At 40.8% G+C, this 24800-nt stretch overlaps 1 protein-coding gene across 10 annotated transcripts in view; it reads right to left on the bottom strand.

The window, feature by feature from the left end:
• Positions 1 to 318: 318 nt before the first annotated feature.
• The window catches only part of BRD8 (bromodomain containing 8), a 31100-nt gene continuing 6618 nt past the window's right edge, over positions 319 to 24800 (bottom strand). For 4 of the 10 annotated variants that reach the window (XM_042984707.1, XM_042984685.1, XM_042984699.1 and 1 more), the window contains 25 exons: positions 24261 to 24310; positions 23809 to 23931; positions 23605 to 23685; positions 23120 to 23184; positions 22203 to 22339; positions 21462 to 21680; positions 20930 to 21074; positions 19817 to 20026; positions 19127 to 19407; positions 18336 to 18788; positions 16978 to 17071; positions 16729 to 16775; positions 15744 to 15958; positions 15475 to 15567; positions 15213 to 15281; positions 14678 to 14855; positions 13626 to 13730; positions 13097 to 13141; positions 8483 to 8761; positions 6951 to 7214; positions 6152 to 6309; positions 5138 to 5227; positions 4971 to 5039; positions 1329 to 1506; positions 319 to 759 (listed from right to left, as the gene is read on the bottom strand). In XM_042984707.1, the coding sequence (XP_042840641.1) occupies positions 709 to 759; positions 1329 to 1506; positions 4971 to 5039; positions 5138 to 5227; positions 6152 to 6309; positions 6951 to 7214; positions 8483 to 8761; positions 13097 to 13141; positions 13626 to 13730; positions 14678 to 14855; positions 15213 to 15281; positions 15475 to 15567; positions 15744 to 15958; positions 16729 to 16775; positions 16978 to 17071; positions 18336 to 18788; positions 19127 to 19407; positions 19817 to 20026; positions 20930 to 21074; positions 21462 to 21680; positions 22203 to 22339; positions 23120 to 23184; positions 23605 to 23685; positions 23809 to 23931; positions 24261 to 24310 (3699 nt within the window). In that variant the 3' untranslated portion in view covers positions 319 to 708. Of the gene's footprint in view, positions 760 to 1328; positions 1507 to 4970; positions 5040 to 5137; positions 5228 to 6151; positions 6310 to 6950; positions 7215 to 8482; positions 8762 to 10936; positions 11339 to 13096; positions 13142 to 13625; positions 13731 to 14677; positions 14856 to 15212; positions 15282 to 15474; positions 15568 to 15743; positions 15959 to 16728; positions 16776 to 16977; positions 17072 to 18335; positions 18789 to 19126; positions 19408 to 19816; positions 20027 to 20929; positions 21075 to 21461; positions 21681 to 22202; positions 22340 to 23119; positions 23185 to 23604; positions 23686 to 23808; positions 23932 to 24260; positions 24311 to 24800 lie in introns of those variants that run through there. The other 6 variants (XM_042984716.1, XM_042984712.1, XM_042984695.1 and 3 more) reach the window with 6 other exon arrangements.

Genomic DNA, 24800 nt, shown 5'->3' on the forward strand with positions numbered 1-24800 from the left:
TGAGGTCCCAATAGTTCATTTTTGCTTTTAATTCCCTTGCCTTTGGGGATGTGTCAAGTAAGAACTTGCTGTGGCTGGTTTCTTTTATCCAACAGAGGATGCCAACCTACAGGCATCTTTATTCCCCCTTGGGAATCTTAAGAGCACTAGATGTTTTCTAACATTTTCATCTTATTTCACCCTTCTAGCCATTTGAAGGACGCTTCAATTATCTCAACTTTATAAATACGGAGACAAATCACAGACACTCTCGCTTCATCCTACACCATCCCACTGTAGACAGTATATGTAAGAAACCCAAATCAAGTACCTTACTCATTCCACCAGATACTGTCCTTTAATACCAGATTCTGTAATCATTAAAAAGCAATCTATAACTTGTGAAATAACATTTATTTACAGAGCAGTTATAAGACGTTTAATTTAGTTACATCTAAATCAAGCCTATGGAACAAAGCTGTGGGCAACATTTATGGCTTAGCCCCAAATCTCAGCTTTCCCTGTTTTATGTTATGTCCACAGGCACCTTTGACTCCTTGGTTGTGAATTAAGGCATTTTTCTTATTAGAAAAGACAACAGAGAACTGGTAAACAAGTACTGGGATCTTCTGTAACTATCAATAAGAGGTCCCAAATCCAGAAAAGGTCAGGATAGCAGTTCCTGGTTAACAAAAGAGGTTTTCCAACATCCACAGGCTTGGCTGGTTCTCATTCCATACTATTTAAGTCTCTTCTTTTGTCTAACCAAACACTCAGCACCTACAAAGACAAGGTAATAGCAAGTTATGAATCTTAAAAATTACAGAGATTTGACTGTAATTTTATTTCTTTTTCTGCAGTAAGATCTGACTATGCTTTTTTTCTTTAAAGTATGGTCTTGCCCAGAAAAGAAACTCTCTGTCCTCTTTTGGCTACCATGTCTTACCCCTATAGATGAGACAGTGTGAACATACATTAATATCAATAGGTAGAGCAACCAAAAAATGGAGTGACTCCAGTCTTTGGTTTGCATGGTTAGCCCTCTGATTTGAGGTTCTGGAAGTAGGAGCTCCTGTTACTTCTGTATTCCCAACTCTCTTGAGACTTCTTCACTGCTGCCTGTATTCCTATACTACTTTACTTCATTATTCTATTAAAGCTGGTCCTACAGAGGTTTAGGGTTTTCCAAAGCAGTAGGTACGACGTTAGTACCTCAGGGATTTTAGTCACCCTTAAACATAAACTCTGAGAACACAGGTCATTTTAACATCACTCTTATTCTCAGACTTACTAAAATCAGATTCCAGAGCCTGTACTCCTTCTTCTTATAGCTCTCTTACATACACTACCTGAATCTGCTCCAAGACTTCTCGTTGCATCTCCACAGCCATATGGTACACATGATGATCAGAGTCATTGTACATCACAGCATTTTGGAACATCAGCATCAGGTCTCTCTGGAACTGAGCCATGGTACGAATCCGTCCCTTAGACAGATTCCTTTTCAGGCTAGTTAAGTCCATGGGTCTACAGGTGGCCAAGAAAAACGAGAGAAAATCAAATTTTCATGGTGAATATGTGGGACCTAACATGCTCTCATGGAAAACCAGCTCTCCAAGTAGTAAATGAAAATAGCAAATAAAACAGTAGCAAAGATAACAATACCCATCAGATAATAAAATGCCAACAGCAGCTAACATTTGACTTCTTACAATAGGCCAAGAGGTGTGCTAGGTACTTTCTACATTAACTCACTTATCCTCTCAATAAACCTATAAGCTGGCGCCTTATTATCACCAACTGGCAAAGAGGAAACACATCTAGAGAGGCTAAATACTTGCTCAAAGTCACATAGCTTGGATTCCAATTCAGAGGCAGCCTGACTCCAGAGCCCACAAGCCCAGCTACTATACTCTTACTACTGTAGGAGGAATGCTAGCCCCAGGTACCAAAGTTGTAAAGAGCTCCAATGATGAGTCACTCCCATCGTACTGACTGACTGTTTACAATGTGTAGTCATATACTTGTTTAATCTACTTCTCTTACTACATAATCAAAAGTTAAAAATGTCCTTCTCCTTGTGTGGAGATAAAGAGTGTGAATCAAGTCAATGTTTACCTAAATAATTATTTAATGAGACACAAAAAGTGGGTATATAAGAGAAGACACAGCAATGTACAAAGAGGACTGAACTAGAAGTTAAGAATCGGGTTTAGCAATCCCTATCAAAATAAGACTAGCATTCTTCACAGAGCTAGAACAAACAATCCTAAAATTTGTATGGAACCAGAAAAGACCCCGAACAGCCAAAGCAATCTTGAAAAAGAAAACCAAAGCTGGAGGCATCACAATCCTGGTCTTCAAGTTCTTATTACAAAGCTGTAATCATCAAGACAGTATGATACTGGCACAAAAACAGACACGCAGATCAATGGAACAGAATGGAGAACCGAGAAATGGACCCACAAACATATGGCCAACTAACCTTTGACAAAGCAGGAAAGAATATCCGATGGAATAGAGACAGTTTCTTCAGCAAATGGTGCTGGGAAAAGTGGATAGCAACAAGCAGAAAAATGAACCTGGACCACTTTCTTACACCATACACGAAAATAAACTCAAAATGGATGAAAGACATAAACATAAGACAGGAAGCCATCAAAACCCTGGAGGAGAAAGCAGGCAAAAACCTCTTTGACCTCGGCTGCAGCAACTTCTTACTCAACCCATCTCTGGAGGCAAGGGAAACAAAAGCAAGAATGAACGACTGGGACCTCATCAAAATAAAGCTTCTGCACAGTGAAGGAAACAATCAGCAAAACTAAAAGACAACAGACAGAATGGGAGAAGATATTTGCAAATGACATTATCAGATAAAAAGTTAGTATCCAAAATCTATAAACAACTTACTAAATGCAACACCCAAAAAAACAAATAATCCAGTGAATGGGCAAAAGACATGAATAGATACTTCTCCAATGAAGACATCCAGATGGCTGACACATAAAAAAATATTCAACATCACTCATCATCAGGGAAATATAAATCAAAACCACAGTGAGATACCACCTTACACCTGTCAAACTGACTAACATTAACAACTCAGGCAACAACAGATGTTGGCAAGGATGAGGAGAAAGAGGATCTCTTTTGCACTGCTGGTGGGAATGCAAACTGGTGCAGCCACTCTGGAAAACAGTATGAAGCTTCCTCAAAAAATTAAAAACAAAACTACCCTACAGCCCCAGCAGCTGTACTACTAGGTATTACTCAAGGGATACAGGTATGCTGTTTCAAAGGGCCACATGCACCCCAATGTTTATAGCAACGCTATCAGCAATAGCCGAAGTGTGGAAATAATCCAAATGTTCACCAATGGATGAATGGATAAGGAAGATGTGGTATATATATACAATGGAGTATTACTCGGCAATCAAAAAGAATGAAATCTTGCCATTTGCAACTATGTAGATGGAATAGAGGGTATTATGCTAAGTGAAATTAGTCACAGAAAGAATATACGACTTCACTCATATGAGGAATTTAAGATACAAAACAGATGGAACATAAGGGAAGGGAAGCAAAAAGAATATAAAAACAGGGGAGGGACAAAACATAAGAGACTCTTAAACATAGAGAACAAACAGAGGGTTGCCGGAGGAGTTGTGGGAGGGGGGAAGGGCTAAATGGGTAAGGGGCATTAAGAAATGTACTCCTGAAATCATTGTTGCACTATATGCTAACTAACTTGGGTGTTAAAAAAAAAAAAAAAAAAAAAAAAAAGAACCTGGCTTAGATCTAGTTCTGCTATTCACTGTTGATCACTCCCAAGTCATGAGCACCTCTGAGCCTTACTTTCCTTATCTAGAGAATGAAGTAGTCTGTCTCCAAACATCCTTTCCTGATCTTTTACACTATTTATACACTAGTTTATGACAGCATTTTAGGTGAACTATGCTATAAAAATCCAAAATAGTGCTATCAACCAATGTGTGTAAATAAACATTTGGAGTAGCATCTTTGCCTTAGCATACCTACAACTGCTTGAATGAATATAGCATTCTTTTCAAAGTTTCATTCCAGGGGCGTCTGGGTAGCTCAATCAGTTAAGCATCCAAATCTTGATTTCGGCTCAGGTCAGGATCCCACAATACATGAGATCAAGCCCCACGTTGGGCTTTGTGCTGACAGTACAGATCCTGTTTGAGATTCTCTCTCTCTCTGCCCCCCAACTCAAAATAAATAAATAAAGTTAAAAAAAAAAATTTAAAGTTTTGTTCCAAAAGAGCAGTATCAAACAGTATCAAAGACTAATATAAGATGAATGGATATTACTTAAAAATCAATGCTGAAAAAGAAAACAGCCTATTATTTACCCTTTGTTCCCTGCATTCCTTCCCAAATGAAGACCAAACTTACCGTAACTTTAAAAACTTGTTCAGCTGTAAAATACATCTTGAGTTTATAAGTAATGTAAATGAAATAAAGAAGTAATCAGAGTGCCTGGCTGACTCAGTTGGCAGAACATACATCTCTTGATCTCGGGGCTGTAAGTTCAAGCCCAATGGTGGGTGTAGAGATTACTTAAAAATAAAATCTTTATGGGCTGCCTGGGTGGCTCAGTTGGTTAAGTGTCTGACTTCAGCTCAGGTCATGATCTGGCAGTTCATGGGTTTGAGCCCAGTGTTGGGTTGTGTGCTGACAGCTCAGAGCCTGGAGCCTGCTTCAGATTCTGTGTCTCCTGCTCTCCCTGCCCCTCCCCCACTCATATTCTCTCTCTCTCTCTCTCTCTCTCTCTCTCTCTCTCTCTCTCTCTCTCTCTCAAAAAAATAAACCATTAAAAAATATATTTAAAAAGTAAAATCTTTAAAAAAAGAAAGAGAGAGAGAGAAAGAGAGAGGAAGGAAGGAAGGAACTAATAAATGGGAAATAAAAGTATGAAAAGACAGATATAAAAGCAACCAACCTTTTTTGACCCCTTTTTCACTGACCTTTTCACCACATCCTTGTATCCCGGGGCCTGCCTTTCTGATACAGGCTTCAGAAAAGGACTGCTGAACCTGTTAAGGGACAAACTCTGACAGGATGAAGAAACCCTGGAAAGTCACTCTAAATGAGAAGAGTGGCTGTGAATGCCAAGAGTGGTGTGGAGACCTACCTGTGACTGGCAATCATCTTCCAGACTGGCAAGAGAGTCTTCTTAAATAGCAAGTGATCCTGAACAGGGTCACTCTGACCTAGATCAGACCTATGGGATAAAACAGGACAGAAAGGAAACAGTAACTTCACAAATGGTATTCTGTCTCTCCCAGGTGGGTAATGAGATTTTCTTAATACATAGCACTTCTAGTTAATATCTGAAGGGAGTAACACCATAGGAGTAAAAACATATTTAATGCTTCCATAAGAGACCCCAAACTCTATAAATATTCTCTTAATAATTACTATTAACCAAAAGTAATATCAAGTTTTATATTTCAAGTTAAGAGAAGCTGCTTTAGTATTTTTGAAAGAAGAGTTTGAGTATTAGACTTGAGGGGCAACTTGACTGAGCCAGGTTTCCTGAATAAATAAAGATAGTAATTAGAGAGAAAAGTTATTTATGAAAGAGATTCTCAATGTTGATGAAACAGTTTTTTTTTTAAGTAGGCTCTACACCCAATGTGGGGCTCAAACTCACAACCCCAAGATCAAGAGTTGCATACTCTACTGACTGAGCCAGCCAGGCACCTGGAACAGATTTGTTTTATAAGAGGAAAACATACAGACTTCTATTTGTACAATAAAATTATATTTAAATCTACTTCTAGTGTTTTGCAATTCTAATTTCCTTTAATTTATAAAAGTAATCCATGTTCATGGTAACAAATTCAAATAGGCATAAATAGGGGCGCCTGGGTGACTCAGTCGGTTAAGCGTCTGACTTCGGCTCAGGTCATGATCTCACAGTTCGTGAGTTCGAGCCCCGCGTCGGGCTCTGTGCTGACACTCAGAGCCTGGAGCCTGCTTCACATTCTATGTCTCCCTCTCTCTCTCTGCCCCTTCCCTGCTCATGCTGTGTCTCTCTGTCTCAAAAATAAATAAACACTAAAAAAAAAAAAAACAAAAAAAACAAACCAGGCATAAATAAAAGTCTGAATCTTAACAACCTTGGATAAAAATCCATACTTACGACTTTGAGGAGGTAGCACGGCTGAAAAGGATATCCACCAAAGGAGTCTCCTGAATACTGAAGTCATCATCACACTCACCTGAACAGGGCTGGTCTTCCAACTCTGACACATACCCTTCACCCTTGTCCTCCTCTTTGGATTCTTGCTGAACCTTCCCCTGAGAATGCCGGGCAACAAAGGAAACTTTACAAAGAGATTTACTATCTGCAAGGTAATTCTACCTGCACGGGTAAATGAAATCTGACCTTAAGATGAGAAGGGTCAATTATATAAAGCTATAAAAGAAATCAGAGAAAGGTGACTTAACTAGACCTACATCAATGATTTCTTGCTAACAATATGTCTGGAGAACTGTGATTCCATACCCCAAGAAAAAAAATGAAAAAGCAATATACTAATTGCTAGATGGATGCTGTATTCTTTTAAAACTGTCAGCATGACGTGTGGACCTTAAGTTAACTAGTCTAGTGGATCAGACAATATTAACAACACTGGCATTCTAAATTTTATTCATTGCTTACTATGAGCCAAGTACTAAGCTAATACACGAAATGTCTCATTTAGATTTCATAGCAAACCTAAGGTAGAGAAAGCACCATTATTCCATTTACAGCAGAAAAAGCTGAGGTTCTAAGATGTTCACTGACACACCCAAGGTCACACAGCTAACTGGTGCTAAAACCAGGATTTGAGCCCAGGTAGCTAACTCACTGGAGATAACCTATATGCAGTAACCACTCTGTTCTGCCTCCATGGACAGAGGACCAATCAGTCAGATGGTTTAAGTTATCCACTTACTTCTTCACTCTCTCTGTGTAGTTGCTGAATTGCACAAATATCTGAGGGAGCTGGAGCCACCTCTGGCCTTCCATTTTCTCCCAGTGACTTCTTAGCTACTAGGGTGTCTACCCAGGCTGAAAGCTGTCCGGGCTCTCTACATGGTTCTTCTCCTTCAGTAGCTTCAATTTCCCTTCCCTCCTGTTGTTTGGCACCAGACGAAAGGCAGCAACCTTCACTTGATTCTTTGCTGCTAATGCACAGTGGCTCCATTAAATAAGCTACCTGCAATCATAGTTTATTATTAGATGCATAGGAACACCAATAGAAATGATCATCTACATATTAATAATGTTACATGATTATACTGTGAATGTGACTAAGTTTGAGATGGAAATGGATTAATTCATTCATTCCATCATTTAAAATGTATAAAATATCGGGGCACCTGGGTGGCTCAGTTGGCTGAGTGTCCAACTTCAGCTCAGGTCATGATTTCACAGTTTGTTGGTTTAAGCCCTGCATCAGGCTGTGCTGACAGCTCACAGCCTGGAGCCTGCCTCGGTTACTGTCTCTCTATCTCTCACTGTCCCTCCTCTGCTTGTGCTGTCTCTCAAAATAAATAAATAAACATTAAAAAAATAATAAAATGGGGGCGCCTGGTGGCTCAGTCGGTTGAGCATCCGACTTCAGCTCAGGTCATGATCTCATAGTTTGTGGGTTTGAGCCCCATGCCAGGCTCTGTGCTGACAGCTCAGAGCCTGAAGCCTGCTTTGGATTCTGTGTCTTTCTCTCTGTCTCTCCTCCACTCATACTGTGTGTCTTTCTCAAAAATAAACATTTTAAAAAAATTTTTAAATAAAATGTATAAAATATCTCATATATACAGACACTGGACTAGTTGCTAGGCACCTAATAGTAAACAAGATAGATATCATTCTTGCCTCTTCAAGAAGCTTGCGTTCTCATTGTTCACGTTGTGTCAACCGTGATCAACTGGGAGTGGCAGTCTAGAAAAATGCTGAAAATTTTTATCTGCCATGGACAATCCAGATAGAAGGAACACAACACAGGAGTTGGATTCTTGCTGATCTTTACCTAGGTTCTCCTGAATGTGTGAAGTTGCCACACAGACTCTGTCCAATTTAGTTTATTGCTGGTGGTAAACCTTAACCAAGGTAATAAGGACACTGCAAAATACTGCCTTCAAGTCACGTTATAAGCTTCAAAAAGAGTCTGGGCATTGCCTCCCATAACTCAGAAAAACAAACTGCAATGCTATTCATAAGGTAGTCTTACACAGAGAAATCCCACTTCCTATGACCTTGGGCTTCTAATACCTGGAATCTTAGAACGTTCAGTCAAAAAGTACGTATTTGGCACACGTTTTGTATTAGCACCAAGTGCTAGAGACATAGCCATTAACTTAGTTCTTGCCACTATGGAGCTTTTGTTTTAGTCAACAATATCAAAAGTGGTAGAAATGTGTATGGATAAGCATTCTCTTAGAAACTTGGGACTTCCAAACTTTGGAAACAATGGCTCCCCATTACCTCAGAAAGAAAGTGGAGCAGATTCTGGCAGCTGACTTGCTCTGCCTCTTCCTGAGATTCCTCACTGCTTCCGTCCCCCACAAGCAGCTCACTAGGTTCTCTTCCTGGGCTGCTTTCCTCTAGTTCCTCAGCCCCTGGCTCCTCTGTTTCTCTCCAGCTTCCCACATCAAGATCCAGACTGGAATCCCATGAGCTGAAGAGGGACCTGCAGTCGTTGCTCAGCTCAGAGTCATTGGGATAGTCTTGCTCTGAATCCAACCAAACCCACTCATGCCCCATCTGTAAATACACAGAAAAAAAAATGCATTAAATTCACTCACATCACTGTTTTTAAGACGTTTCCATCTCCAAAGTTCAGTAGAAAGATAAAAGGTTCAGAAATTTCTTTCTACTCACCATTAGAAAGAATAAAAACTAGCTGAAGGGAGACAGGAGAGGAAATCTTTGTCATTGGGAATAAAATGAAAAAGCCCCATGTCAAACAGTTAAAATAGTTTAACAAAGGTATTACCCAGTAATTCTTTCTTGGGTTTCCTTATACTCAGGAAGGAAGGAAGGAAGGAAGGAAGGAAGGAAGGAAGGAAGGAAGGAAGGACGGACAAGAGCATAGCTAGCTAGTTGAACAGAATTCTTCTTTCCCAAATCACCCTTAAACTCAATTGGAAGGCAATCCATTTGAAAGACAAGGGATATTTTGCTCAGTGTACAGGCATTTTAAATTTATCAACCATTAAATCCTCAAAACATCCTTTAAAATTACCTGAGGCACCCTCCAGATCATATTTACCACTCACTTCTCAGAATGAGAACTGCGATATCAAGTTTTAAAAATACCCTCCTTCTCATTTACACGATCCTGGTTTTCTTACCCCTTTATCCTCCCTTTTACAAGTTTCAAGAAATCCTTGTCTTCTATATTGCTTGGCCTCTGCTTCCTCATGAATACTTCCTTAAAATAATGTCTGTATTTTGAGGTTTCAACTTTGATCAGATGACTCCTATTCAAATGGCTCCTAAACCTCTACCTTTACTTATGTGTGTTCTGGTCTCATTTTTCCATGCATCCAAAAGTCAATTCCCTCCAGGTGCTCTACCACCTGCTTCAACTCAACATTTCTAAAACTCATTATCACTTCCTGAATATCTCCAAAATAATTTGCTCTCCCCAATTCCCTTATGCCCATCATCAACACTATTTACTTAATCCTCTTTCCTTCTCTGGTATTCAGTAAGCAAGCCCACTTCCCCATTTTCATCCACTATTTTTCTCAAAGCTCATCCTCTGTTCCGGAATAAATGTCATAGCCTCGTGGTGTCTTGATCTTTAATCTAATCTGCTCTGCCAAGCTCACCCATCACCTTCTCTGCCAAGCCAAAGTCTATGTCCTTTAACGGATCTCCTCCACAGTCCTCTCCAATTTTTAGGGCCTCACTGCTTGTATCACATGCAAGTTTGTAGACTGCTTTGAGAATATACTACAGTTACTTAATCTTCTAACTCCTGGATTGACTGAACTCTTTTCTACCACTTCACAGGAACATATCTTCTACTTCTTGAGCATCATAACAAGCTATATAGTTCAAGCCATAAAGATCTGCAACTTCCAATAACTTTCTTAAACACATCTTTCTTAAGGAGGTTCTACATTCTAGACAATACCCTATGTCTATTTCTTTTTTATTGACCTATTTCTTTATAATAAGGCTCATAACTATTTTGTTTCACAGTTATTAAGTAACAAAATTTAGAATAAACTTAGATGATAAATTTGTTAATTCTTACATGGATTTTAGCCTTCAGATAACAATGAATTTATTATTTTTATTTTTTAAAGTTTAGTTTTTGAGAGACAGAGCATGAGTGGGGGAGGTGCAGAGAGAGGGAGACACGGAACCTGAAGTAGGCTCCAGGCTCTGAGCTGTCAGCACAGAGCCCGATGTGGAGCTCAAACTCAAGAACCGCGAGATCATGAGCCGAGCCAGTCAGACGCTTACCTGACTGAGCCACCCAAACGCCCCAACAATGAATTTTAAACTACACATAAACCCTACATATAGAAATAGGAAGGAAATAGTATAATGTCCTAAAAATATCATCTGCAAAGACAGTACACTAGGTAGAACCGATGTCTGAGAAAAAGGTCAGTACGACCTATGTCCATGCTCTAATCTTCTTCAAAAGCAATGCCATGAACAGAACACTGAAAACTTTGTTTTCCCAAACATTCAAGAAAAGCTTAATAAGATTATCCTCATTGCATGATGCAACACTTTAAAACATTATTTCTAAATTCAGTCTTGGTTACTTACCTTCTCCAAGCAGTTGAACAGCTCATATTTATAATACCACTCCCCCCGCAATAATCTCGTTTCCAGAGATGATAAAACAATTATCATGCAGAAAAAAACCCACAAGTTTCTCATTCGCATACACAGAGAGAACACACCAAAGACTAGACTTTTCTTTCAGAGTTTATTGTGTATTGTGTACACACACATTTCACAGGTGTTTTTCTGTTTTTGTTTTTTTAAAAAGTCTGTACACTTCACAAGACAGTACAAACTAGCTACAATCTGCTAGCTACACATTAGGACATTAACACAGCCCATGATTTTTGCCCTAAAACAGGCAACTGTGCTACTCCAACTCTCTGACAGAGATTTTCCCAGCTCATGTCACATGGCCCAGATGCCTCCTCTTCTGTAACTTCCACTTCTGGAACTGGGCCCACAAGCCCAAGCTCTATCTTGTTTACTTCTACTTCAGGTTCAGCTCAGTGAGGGTACTCTGAAGCTTCACTTTTTCATCTTCATATCTGCTTCAATGGCACAGCGGCGCCCCCTGGTTCCCCCATCCTAGATGACAGGCAGACAAAGAAAGGGAGCATGAGTACAAGTTGCTGAGGAGGTGAGAGAGAAGTTGCAACAATATTGGGGATTTGGTTTCATGGGGAAAGAGGAAGAGAATCAGCAGAAAAATCCAGGATATGAAGGGCATAGATCTGTCTTCCCACAGACTGGGCTAAAACTTCCTGGCAATAGTTTGTGAGAGGTAATGCAGGACAGAGTATCTTGCTCCTGCCCACTACAGAGGTCACTGGGGTTCACCTGGGGTCCCAAAGAATGACTATTAGTCATCCCACCCAGGCCCCAAACCATGTTCAAAGGAAGAGGAAGAGTAAAAGAAAGGTGGGAGGGTCAGAAAGGGCAGTGGATAGTGAGATTCTTGGCTAACATACCTGTCCAGCTGTTGGTCCCTATAAGAAAGGCCTTTCCTGCAGACTGACCCTGGCACTAGTTCCCTAGCACCTCCTGACAGTTGTTTTCCATGAGATCAGGACAATCAGAAGGCTTCTTTCCATTTGCTGCTCTCTCCCTGCAGCCCAGCTCCTTCCTCTCGTGCAATACTTTGCTGTCTTCAATAGATAAAAGATCCTATTAACCAGCTTTGCAACAGCCAGCCAACTGCTTGGGGATCCACAGTCATTGTTGCAGGCCAATAGGAAAGAAGGGAGATTACAGTGTTCCGTCTGTGGTACAGGCTGAATGAAGCCTGTAGGCAAGATGAATCAGTGAACACTTTTGCTGGGCTAGGCCATTTTTACATTCTTAACATGCAAGGACTCTAAAATTTTAAAAGCTCATGAACACAAGTTGCCTTTGAGGCGACATGAAGAATAAAAATACCACCTTGCATTTGTATAACACTTTAATTTTTTTTCAAGCCAGTTCCATACTTATTATCTCATTTTATCCTCACAACATCCCTGTGAGGTAGGCTGGACAGGTACCTCGTTATATGAGCTCCATCACACAGATGAGGAAAACAAGGCTCCAACGGATAATCCAGTGAGTTTCAGAACATGTGGTTTTCTAGCCTGATGTTCTTCCATTACATCATGCCTCAATGCCCCATATGAACACAGAGCCAGAGGATTGTTCAATTTACAGAGGAAAACGATAATTATTTAGGGCTAGCTTTACTAAGTTTATCTCTAATTCTACCAGCCACTACTATATGTAGTGGTCACCGTTCCTAAGAGCCTTATCTTAAATTGAGTGTTTGTGTATCAGGCATCAGTCATGCAACTTAATATTAGGGGAAAAAAAAATAATTATGTGCTGGGCATCCGCTGGTATGAGGAACACTTTTTAGAAGCCAGCTAGTAGCGGCTGCTCTGAGCAATCATTTATTTGTAAGAAAAGAATTGGCAATGCTTCTGATTCTGTGTCTCCCTCTCTCTCTGCCCCTCCCCCGTTCATGCTCTGTCTCTCTCTGTCCCAAAAATAAATAAACGTTAAAAAAAAAAAAAAAAAAAAGAAAAGAATTGGCAAAAGGTGGAGTCAAGAAATGAGGAGCAGATGCATCCTAGATCCTTACAAAGAGTACCTCATTTCAGCCCAGTGAACTCATAAATAGTCCTTACCCAGCCCACACACACACACATGCAGAAAGACAGAAATGCAGAAGAGACAGTTTCTTAATGACCTGAATAAAGAGAAGTTCAAGACAGTGCCACGGTCTGCATGTTGGATTTCCCTCTGCCACCCACCCCCAGCAGGAGCTGAGAATTTTTGTGGCAACACCACCCCTTGCAGCCATTCAATACTTACAAAGAGAGAGAGAAGGAAGGCAGGAGAGCCCATGGGGACACTGTCCTGTTAGAGGACAAACAAACACTGATCAGGTTCCACAGAAACTCTCAGCCACAAGCACCCCAAACCTCAGGACAGAGACACAAGCACCACATACACAAAGACAAAATTAAAAAAAAACTCAAGAACAAGAGGAAAGAGAACCAAAAGCAGTCTGGCCATTATGCGTCTGGAACAGGAACTGATGGTCCCGGATTGCTGCAAGTCATTTCCCCCACCATGCAAGCACTCACGCAGAGAAACTAATAATTCACTCATTCAGCTCACAATTTCTTGTATGACTGGGCCCTTCAGTCACAGCAGGTTTCTTCAATGTTTGGATAAGTGCAAACCACCACCATCTTAAGATGTACACATGTCTATACACCACTGGAATGTAGCAGCCCAGCAGTTACCAAGTAGCAAGTAGTAACATAAGGCTCCTTAGATGCTTCAGACTTCTAGCACTGGAACACTGGCATACAAGGCTCCTTCTTGGTCTCCTCACCTTCTCTGAAGAATCCTGTTTGCGGGTAGAATCTCTCCCTCGAAGACTTTTAGCACTGATCCCAGACTCAGATGTCTGCATAATCAACTGTGTGGCGAGGAATTGCTACAGGGAAAAGAAACAGGGTTGGCCCCAAGATCTGAGCCAGTATGGAAGAATTCAGACACTTCTGGCTGGTAAACAGGATTTCATGTAGTACCCTTTTGCAAATAGCATTCAAACACTTCTCAACTGATTACAAGTTTTGCATTTCAGGTTTTAATTCTAGTTACATATGCTAAAGGAACTAAAAATGCTAAATATCTATAACCTTTTTTAAAATATTAATATTTGAGAGAGAGAGAGAGAGAGAGAGAGAACGAGAACAAGTAGGGGAGGGGCAGAGACAGAGGGAGACACAGAATCTGAAGCAGGCTCCAAGCTCTGTCCAAGGTGTCAGCACAGGGCCTGACACGGGGCTTGAACTCCCAAGCTGTGAGATCATGACCTGCACCAAAGTCAGATGCTTAACCTACTGAGCCACCCAGGCGCCCCTAAATACACATAACTTTTTTTTGGCCATCATACAAAATAAATATCTCTTAAGAATGAGAAAGAGAAAAAAAGTTGAACCAAAAGTCATTAGGCAATTTACTTTACCAGACAATAGACAGATAACATCCCTTGGAAGCCCAATATCCCAAAGGGTGTCTGGTAATACTACTATAGAAGTCGATTATCTATGATGGAAAGAATAAACTATATCCTGTTTACTATGTACACACTTGATATAATTTTTAAAAGGGTGTTTACCATTTTATAAATGAATTATTTAAAAACTTCAGGAAACTGAAATTATTTGCCCAAGGGAGAATATTCTCATAACTCTTTTACCAAGCCAACATGAGAAAACCAACATGAATCCAGCAAGAATAAAATTTTATGTTCCTAATTGTGTCCCTGATGAATATTCTATGTAAAAGCCACAGCACCCTTTCTTGACATCAGTATCAACCCTTCACCTGAATATTTTCATTTCACCCTTGCTAAAATACTAAAGATCCTCAAAGTACCTGGATCTGCTCTAAGACATCTCGCTGCATTTCTACTGCCATATGATAGACATCATGGTCCGAGCTATTATACATTACAGCATTCTGGAACATCAGCATAATGTCACGCTGAAATTCAGCTGTGCTGCGAATCAGTCCATTTTCAATGTTTTTCTTAATAGTTGACAAATCCATAGGCCTAAAAAAAAAAAAAAACAAAAAACATGTAAATGGAGAAGAGGACCCAAATGGCTCAAATATACCCTTAGTCTTAGCTGCCAGGACTCAAATACTAACCCCCTCACCCCAAAATATGCACTTAATCCAAAAACCAAAGTTAATCTATACAGTAAGTATTGGCTGGGAAAGGTAATAAAGGGGGTTCTTTTAGACTATCTTTGGTGATCCAGCCACTGAAATGATTAGCTTACCACCTGGTTACCTTTACTTACATCAAAAACATTTGCTTTAAACTTACTGTCTAAAGCAAAAATCCACTGAGACTAAACAATTTACAATTCAGGCAAGTCAGTATGCTGAATGGATCATGGCTTACCTCTGTACAATGCTATGGTAGCCAGGTGCTATATCATCTGTAACAGGCTGCAGGAAGACATTGGCATATCTGTCCAAAAAGAGTAAGGTGCAATTACTTACTTATCCTTCAGAAGCAGGTGAGGGGACATGATTTAAGTAGCTAAAGGTTGTAAGAGCCAATGCCACCAATCCCATATAAACCTACTCAGACTCTTCTCTAGTCACAAACATGCAGGAGGAATAGGAGAAAATGTTCCTACTGACTGGTAAAGCTCACTCACCTATGATTAGCTGCAGCTCTCCATACAAGCATGATAGCTTTCTTCCAGATTTTCTGTGCCTGAATAGCTTCTTGATCCTCACTACAGACAGAGCTGAAATAAAAGAAGAGAGTCCCATTAAGCATAAGTAAAAAAAAAAAAAAAAAAAAATCCTCATGATTTCTTGTCAACTATTAGTTCCAGACCAAGAAAGAGAAGATGAAAAAGTAAAACTCTCCCACTTCTCACCTCCACTATCTTGACCTCAAAGAAGAATCTCAGATACTCACAACTGTGAAGAAGCAGGGCTGCTGGGGATGGAGTCTGCCAGTGTATGGGACTGCAGCGTAGCATTGTGTATGCTAAAGCCATCATCACTCTCGCTCACAGGGGGTTCATTATCCATTTCTGACAAATAGCCTTCTCCTTGATCTTCTTCCTTAGCCTCCTCGAGGCTGGCCGCTTCACTGACTCCATCTTCTTCCTCATCCTCACCTGGGGCATCCTTAGACACAGTGTGCTCCGGTCAACAAATGCAAGCAAAGCTATCCAGCAAAGTGTCATTAAACATGATCTTTTGGGTTAGATCAGTTCTAGAAAATGGCCTCACACTGTTTCCTGACTGAGCTCTCTATCACTTATACTACCATCTACTTACACTAACTGATCAAGTTTAATTTAGAACCTGGACAAAGAAGAAGACCCAGGATCTTTTTAAAAGGAAGAAAAAAAAAAGCTACTTACTTAAGACTAAGCTAAGAGGCGTTCCTTCTTTCCCCTTGCTCTTGAGAGGAACTCTGACCCTGGGTACAAAGTTATCAAAAATAGTTTTTATTTTGTGTCTCATCTGATGGAGCAAGCTCACATCGCATCACTTTAAATGTTTATTACTGTTCATAACTACTTTAGTAATTCTAAAAAGAAAACTCTGGATAACTTTCTTTGGATAGAGTAATAATCTGATATCTTGTATGTTCTCCCTGACTCTGGCATCCCTATTTACTTCAAATCACTCTGAGGTATCAAAGTTTCTTTGTGCATTATATGCAAAAGAAAGCTCTGTGTGAAATTCACATATTCTTTCAGATGGGAAGCACATGTGGCCACAGTACTGCCAGTATGCCTGACTGTCCACTGCAACTTTTCCCCACGCAACTCCTTTAACCAGTCTCATCTCAGAAAAAAAGATGCACGTTCACTGAAATTTATTACAAAGGTAGTGCTATTGGGAAATCTAGTCACACAGCAAGAGGAATAAAGAAAAGTCTGAAATACCTTTATCTGGCTTCCAAAAATAGCCCCTGATTCTTCTTTCAATGAGTCTGCAGAGGAGAGAAAGACTACCTGAAGATTTTTCCACCTTAGCCTTCCCCTTCCTATGGACAATAATCCCCTGCAGCTCTCCTTTCCATGCTGACCTATTCTAGCTCCTCTACTTGCCCACAACCCACAATCCCTCAAGAAGCCTAAGCAAAGGATTTCAAGTTAGTTACAGAGTTCAGATTTCCTGGGCTTATTATTTACCTGACATTTCAAACTTGTGCTGAGTCTCTGCCTCTAAAGGATCTTCAATGGGATTTGAGCCATGTGATGGAGACAAGATGCTTTCAGGGGATGCCTGAAGACCAAAAAGAATACATACCCTAAATACTGATACATCACTTCAGCTACAGAAGTTTATTTTTTCAATGTTTATTTCTTTTCAAGAGAGAGAGAGTGAGCAGGGAGGGGAAGAGAGTGAGGGAGATATAGAATCTGAAGCAGACACAGGGCCCAAACACATGAACTGCAAGATCATGACCTGAACCAAAGTCACATGCTTAACCGACTGAGCCACCCAGGCACCCCCAGAAGTTTATTTTTTAATGATGAGACTACAGAAGAAACTCTTAGTCCTACCCACGTAAAAGGAATCTAATGGTCACCTTACAAGGAACAGGATAAGCATATATAGCAATGATCACACCTATAGACTATGGCCACATCAACCATGTGACAATTCAGGAATGCAACAGGAAAACCAAAGGCCTAAGCATCACTTTTTTTTAAACGTTTATTTCTGAGAGAAAGAGAGCGTGAGAGGGAGAGGGGCAGAGAGAGAGGGAGAGGGGCAGAGAGGGAGAGGGGCAGAGAGAGAGGGAGACACAGAATCTAAAGCAGGCTCCAGGCTCCGAGCTGTCAGCACAGAGCCTAACGTGGGGCTCAAACTCATGAACTGCGAGATCATGACCTGAGCCAAAGTCAGACGCCCAACCAACTGAGCCACCCAGGCGCCCCTTAAGCAGTCACTTCTTACCTAAAGTATAACCCTCCATTCTCCCAGGTCGATTTTATTTACTTATTTTTTAAAAAAATTTTTAAAGCTTTTCTTTAAAAAAAAAAGTGTGAGTAAGAGAGAGAGTGGCCATGAGCAGGGGAGGGGCAGAGAGGGAGAGAGAGAGAGGATCCCAAGCAGGCTCTGCACTGTCAGCGCAGAGCCCGATGTGGGGCTCTAATCACGAACTGTAAGATCATGACCTGAGTTGAAACCAAGAGTTAGACACTTAACCAACTGAGACACCCAGGCGCCCCTAATATTTATTTATTTTTGAGAGAGAAAGAGAGCTCACACACATGCAAGTGGAGGTGCAGAAGGAGGGGAGAGAGGGGGAGAGAGGGGGAGAGAGGGGGAGAGAGGGGGAGGGAGGGGGAGAGGGAGAGAGAGAGAGAGAGAGAGAGAGAGACAGAGATTCCCAAGCAGGCTCTGCTGACAGCACAGAGCCAGAGCCACAGCTGGGGCTCAGTCCCAGGAACAGTGAAATCATGACCTGAGCCAGAATCAAGAGTTGCCTGCTTAACCGACTGAACCATCCAGGTGCCCCTCCCAGGCCAATTTTAAATACCTCTGTCTTCACAGTTGTAAGTGGAGTCTCATCGCCTTTCCCACCGGAAACATCTGCTTCAGCAATCTCTCCTGGGGCAATGTTTCTTGGTTCCTCATCTAAGTCCTGACTTCTGAGTTCTGGTGGCTCCATACTTGTGGCTGGAACAACTCCAGCTACTATTTCAGGACCTGAGATGCCTTGCTCTGGTTCTGCAGGTTCCATTTTAATCTCAACACTGGGCTCCCTGATGTCCACCAGTTCATGGATTCCTTTGTTTTCGGTTTCCTCAAAGTCCAGCCTTTCTTGCTTGACTGTCATCTCCGGTGCAGGGAGAGATACTGGCTTGTCCCGCTCCTGCTGGATAGGGTGCTCCCAGGGGCCAGGCAGGGACTGGGGATCATCATTCTCTTCACAGAATGACAGTGCTGCTTCTACTGCTGCCACATCCAGCACTTCAGGATGATCATCTACCTGTCCCATAATACATACACTGTTGAAGTCAAAGAAAGAAGCCCAAGTCCCTCAATTCTGTTAGCACCAAATGAAATGACCTCAATCTATAGCTTGTCTCTCCATCTTCTCCATGTAGCAGATGCAACCAATGGGCAGGCACCTGTCCTATGCAAACCAGTAACACAGGGATGGCTGCGAGAGGACTAATGTGAGCACCAAAGGGCTTGGGACTATGGAGATGGAGATGGGCAGAAGCAGGAAAAATGTTTATGTACCTACAAGAAGCAAGGAGAGGCTGAGGAGAGAAGCCTATGTAGGACTCATGAGAGATTCTTTTGGGCTCTGTGAATAGTTACCTTGTCCTCAATGATGGCAATGATGTCTCCAACTGTCTCAAAGTCCAGCTCTTCACCTGTGTAGGACACAGCAATATCCATCTTCTCAGCCAAATCTAAATCTTCCTTCCCATCTATGCTGGGAGGCTTTGATCCTCCAGGAGCCTCGGCTACCCCTGATCGGAAACACTCTTCTTTGATAGAATTGATGATCATGGAGATTTCACTGCTATCCATGGAAACAGTCACAGTATGTGGATCCCCCACAGCCTCCATGGGGACACAGGTGTCAGGCTGACTCACTGAATAACAGGAAGAGAAAAGAATTTCAGAAGCTTATCTAGTACCAAGTGACCACCTGGAGATCAACCAAGGCTATAGACAGATGTCAAGTACCCACACACTTAAGCTCAAAAAGTTACCTTAGATCTGCATCTGCCTATGTTTTTTGGTTCCCACTTTTATCTAGAAAGTAGGGTGAACACACATTCTCAAGCCTACTCATATGTGTACACTTAGCCCCTTTCCCCCAACACATAAACGCCCGCCCACATCTTTTCATTCTTGTTTTTCTAAGGATAGAAATGTCCATGGAGAACAGGACAGAAGCATCTGAATTGGAGATGATGCTCTTGGTCAGCTTTCTCTAACTGAAGCTCGAGATGAAATTTTGGACCTAGTGGCTGCTCAGGGCGTGGGTCAGGGACGCACCTGGAGCTACACTCTCAGGAGTGGAGACAGCCGGAGCAGAGGATGGTGCTGGCAGCGCAGGCATCATGACAATGGTAGCCTGGGACACAGACTCTACAGGGGGTGGCACAAGTTTAACTGGAGGTTCACTGGCAACAGTAGTGAAGGAAGCAAGAGGAGTGGTGAACTGTGTAGGACCAGCTTCTAAAAGCCGGGAAAGAGTAGGAGCACCTAACAGACAAAGAGGTACACAAAATGAGGTAAGAGGAAAGCACATGAATACGAAGCAAGAGCCACTTTAAGACTCAACCAAGAAAAGTTTTAGTCTCAAAGGATGAAAGGAACTCTTCTTTTTTTTTAAGTAAGCTCATTATCTATTTCCTTACTTTTTCCAACCTTTCTAATAAAGATCTTCTTCCAAGTTAGGAATAAACCAAAATACTAGAACACACAGTGTGTATGAAAAACGGGTAGAAATTTTTCACTGGAAGAAAATCAAACAATAACAACAAAACCACGAAAAACTGGTATGAATAAATCTGTCACTTCTGCTGCAGTTAAGCATGCTGTAAACCACCCAAGTTCAACACCATTCAAATATCAATAACTGAGGTTTGATATTTTGTAAAGCTTTTCTCTTTGCTTTACTTTTTCTATCTCACTCAATTCTCTCAACATCCTTGTAAAGTACATTATGTTGCAATTAATAAAAAAGCAAACTGGAGCTCAAGAGTTAAGTCATCTCACCAAGGTCACAAAATCAGTAATGTAGGAAGCCTGAGACTCAAGTCCAGTTCTCTGGCTCCAAATCTTGATCCCCTATACTACAGCCTCAGATATCTCTAGCGCCTTTCCATAATTTTGCAAGCCCCAGAGAAGCAGCTTCACTACTAACTTCACTATTCTCATCATTATCTATGCTGTGGTCATCCAGAGATATTACTATTTTGAAGACAGAATGGATTTACAATCTGGGGCACTATGTGGTTTAATAGGTAAGGTAGCTCCAAAAAAATTTGGGCTTTACATCTAGGATTGCCAGTTGCTTATTATCAGAGGCTAGAAACCAAAGATAGTCAATACTAAGATTAACATCTTTGAAGTAAAGTAGATAATGGAAAAGTATTGACTTACCTGAGGCAGCAGGGGAGGCTGCAACAGTGTTGGGTGTTTGCTGCATCTCCCCACCATGTATCATGGGAAGAACCCCGCCTACCTCCAGGAGGACACCTGTACTGTTCAAGTGGCCAGAAGCCACAGCCATTTCACTCTCATTGACCTATTAGGGAAGAACAGAGGTGAAGGATACACTCAAGCTTTCCTTTACTACCACTTCCTAAAAAAGCTTCAGCAGTTGACCAAACTTCATGAAGTTAATATCCATAGAGAATAATTTCAAACACAAGGGAAGCTCTACTTTTTAAAACTTATTTGACAAGAGTTCTCTGTAGAAGAGAACCAAAACAGATGTGGTTTCAGATAACTCAGGACCCGAGGATACTATCAACTTATTGGTTTTTTGTTTCTGTTTTTAAGTTAACATTTAATTAGGAGATCTCTTTCTCTTTTGAACTTTTTTTTTCCATGTCATATTTTAGGTCCCAGGCACTCCCTTCCAAAGTACTAAATCACCACAGCTCTCAAACACCCACAGAAGTCTCCATACCAGTCTGGGGCTAGTAGGCAGGAGGCTGCCCTTCTTCAAGAGCTCTGACAGCAGAGGGGAGGGGGGTGGAGTTGCTTTCTGTCCAAGCATCTTTTTCTGGGGTGAATCATCTGTTACTGGGGTCATGGGGGCTTCTAAGGGTGCAGAGCCTGGAGGAAGGGTGTCAGGAATCCCAGGAAACGAGGTGACTGGGGTACTCGGCAAAGTCCCAGGGGTTACCTAAGAGACAACAGAGAACCTTTATCTGACTTCTCATACTCTGGAAGGTTCCCTACTAATCTGGATGGGTTAGTGTGTCTAACTATTACTTTATTAGTCCTGAGTGTAACTGCCCAGAACCCTCTACCCCTCCTGATCTCAGCCGTATGTTTCTTCCAGGTTTCTCTGTTCCACCCAAACTCACAGTGACCCAAACATTCCACCCAACCTGCCTTTTACAAACTCCTTAACCACTACCAATATTGTATTTATAAGAACACTATCCCTCATTTCAGCAGAAATTTTAAAAAACTAGTTTACTTACAAACAACTTATTTTACCTATCTCTCAAAAGGTCAAAAGGCTCAACATTTTTAGGTCCATCCTTATCTTAAGAGCACAGAACATGGTAAATTAAGTCTTTGGCCTTCACACCAAGAGAGGAAATTGCCTCTAGGTCAAAAGTGGTTTCCTCATCACTCAGCTCTCTGCTGGCTTATTGCCCCTTTGCTGATCAATTCCTGCAGATGAAAATATACTCACTCCAGAGGTGGCCTCTTCCATAGTGGTTGTGGTCAAGTCTCCAAGTGGATAATCACCTCCTGGGGAGGCAGAATCTATAGGAGAGCGGACCATCACAGTGGGTAATCTCCGAGGGGGTGTCTTTACTGCTTGACGAGCTAAAACATAAAAAGCAACAATTTTTAAGTTTTCAAGATTAAATAAACGAAACTGGTCACTACTCTGCTATTACATAAAAGACAAATAGGGACGTTGCCTAATTAAAGCGGTATTCTATTTGTGGGAGACAGATACCTCTTTTTTAAAAGTTTATTTAAGTAATCTCTACACCCAACATGGGGCTCAAACTCACAGCCCTGAGATCAAATGTCAAATGCTCTCCCAACTGAGCCAGCCAGTCACCATGAGACAAGCAACTTTTTAAGACTCATTTTTCCTAAGCATAATTCTCACCCTAAGCAAACCCACTGAACTATCTCATAGGTTCTTGGAATAGGAAAGTGGCTTAAACATCCTTCAATATCCTCTTCAACAACTTATTATTACGATTTTGTTTTTAATAAGAGAAAAGACCTCACTGGATCAGAGCTAGAGCTACAAATGCTTATGTTCTTATCCAATGACTGGGCTATTCTTAATCTTCTTATAGAGCTTTGCTTCCTAAAAACTTAATTATATTCAACATCTATATTATCAAGCCTTCGCATCCTAAAAGGACCCTAAGTCTAGTGAGAACAGAGCAGAGCTCATTTTCCAAGAGTTTCTTCCTGGATATAAAGGGATGTTTTTATTGCGGTAAAAAAGAAGAGGACATAGATAAGTGCACAAATAAAATGGAATTAGTGGATTCTATGTTACAATATAGTCTTCAACTGTTATTAACATGCAGTACTGTACATATAGTTAACTGCTAAAGGGAGTCAGGAGGTTCCATTTACCTTGATATGCAGCATCTGTAGCCTTCCTCTTTACTTCAGCCTCCTCTTCCTCCAATTTCTTTTTCCTAAAGCGGGAAGTAAGGGTAAGATCCTAGCCAGCTCTAACTCCTCCACAGGTCATAACACCCTCACAAAGAAATTTCTGCCAGGCTAGCACTCTATGGAGGAAAGGCCTAAAAAGGAATACTTCTCAGCAAAACAGGAAATTTTTAGTGTACTGCCAAACTACCAGCTCTTCATTCAGGCAAACTAAAGCCACTTTTAAGTTAAAATTAAGTTGTATCTTCACACTGAAATATTCCACATTATTGTCTACAACTCATTCTCCCCTCCCAGCTACCAGGCCATGGGGCAGCTTTTCCCTTCCAGAATCACTCAAGACTAAAGGGATGGCAGATGGAGGAGATAAGCCAGAATACTTGAGGAGAAAAGGGGTAAAAACAGAGGAAGGTATACAGAAGGAAGAACAATATAATATAACCCACATCACAATGTCATTGCAAAGCTCATCCAGTCTGCTGTCCATGTGCCCAGCTTGAATTAGTTCTGCATCTCTTTTCAGCCGTCTAGAAATAAAGAGAAATGAGTTAACTGGGTCTTTTAATCTACTATTTAAAAAATTCTGACCGGTATCACAAGTCAGCCCCTTTGGTCTCTCCCAACCATTTGGCATTCCCTCTGCTAAGTACCTATATTTTTCTTGGGTTTCCTTTATCACTTTCTTTAGTTCCTCAACTCGTTCAGCAGTCAATTTCCGAACAATGACATCTTCAACAGTTTCTACCACTTCGCCCTTTTCACCCCTTTTCCGTCTGTAGAAAATTTCAAAACAAAAATGCACATTTGCATAAAAGAACATTTGTTCCCACTCACACTTGCTTTCTTTGAGCCTCTCCACCATCTAACCATAGATAACTTCTGCTCTATTTTTATCACCCAGTAATATTAATAATATAAAAATATTATTTATATATTATAATCATATATTATAAATTTATATATATTTAAGTATATTTATTTATAATATATAAATATATTATATACATATTTATATATTATAAATAATATAAAACTGACAGGATTCCTCAGTAAACATTCTCCACTAAAGAGATGTGGCTTGAACACCTGGTTTTGTACTCACTTTGGGGTCTCAGTGGTCTCTAGAAGCTCTGAGTACTGGGAAGCACAATGCTATGAAAAAAAAGTAAAAATATGATGAACAAGCCTGGAAAGGAATGATCTTTCAAAGTTTCAACATCTCAAACTAAGGCTTGCAAAGAAGAGCTATATGTAAGATATGAGTGGTCTCTAGAAGGGCAAATACTTTGCAGTCAAATCAGTTCAAAATACTTAGTACCAGGACATAGAACAGGGAGTCTTCTAACCTAGAATTTACATATGCAAGGAAAAGCAACCCAATAGCCAATATGTATAGTTAATATCTACTGAGTAGTTACCACATGCAAGGTATTGCGCTATACGCTTTACTGGTATTGCCTCAACTAAATCTTTACAAGAATCCTGAAGTACCTTTTACCTCTATTTTACAAATGAGACAACTGAGAATCATGGTCTAAAGAGTCTAAGTGACGTCATAGTAAACTCAGATCTTTCTAACTCTCAAGCTTGGACCCTCCTTACCTGTTAGTTACACAACAGGAAAAGTTTATAATATGAACAT

This window comes from Panthera tigris, chromosome A1, assembly GCF_018350195.1.
Source record: "Panthera tigris isolate Pti1 chromosome A1, P.tigris_Pti1_mat1.1, whole genome shotgun sequence".
NCBI classification, from domain to species: domain Eukaryota; kingdom Metazoa; phylum Chordata; class Mammalia; order Carnivora; family Felidae; genus Panthera; species Panthera tigris.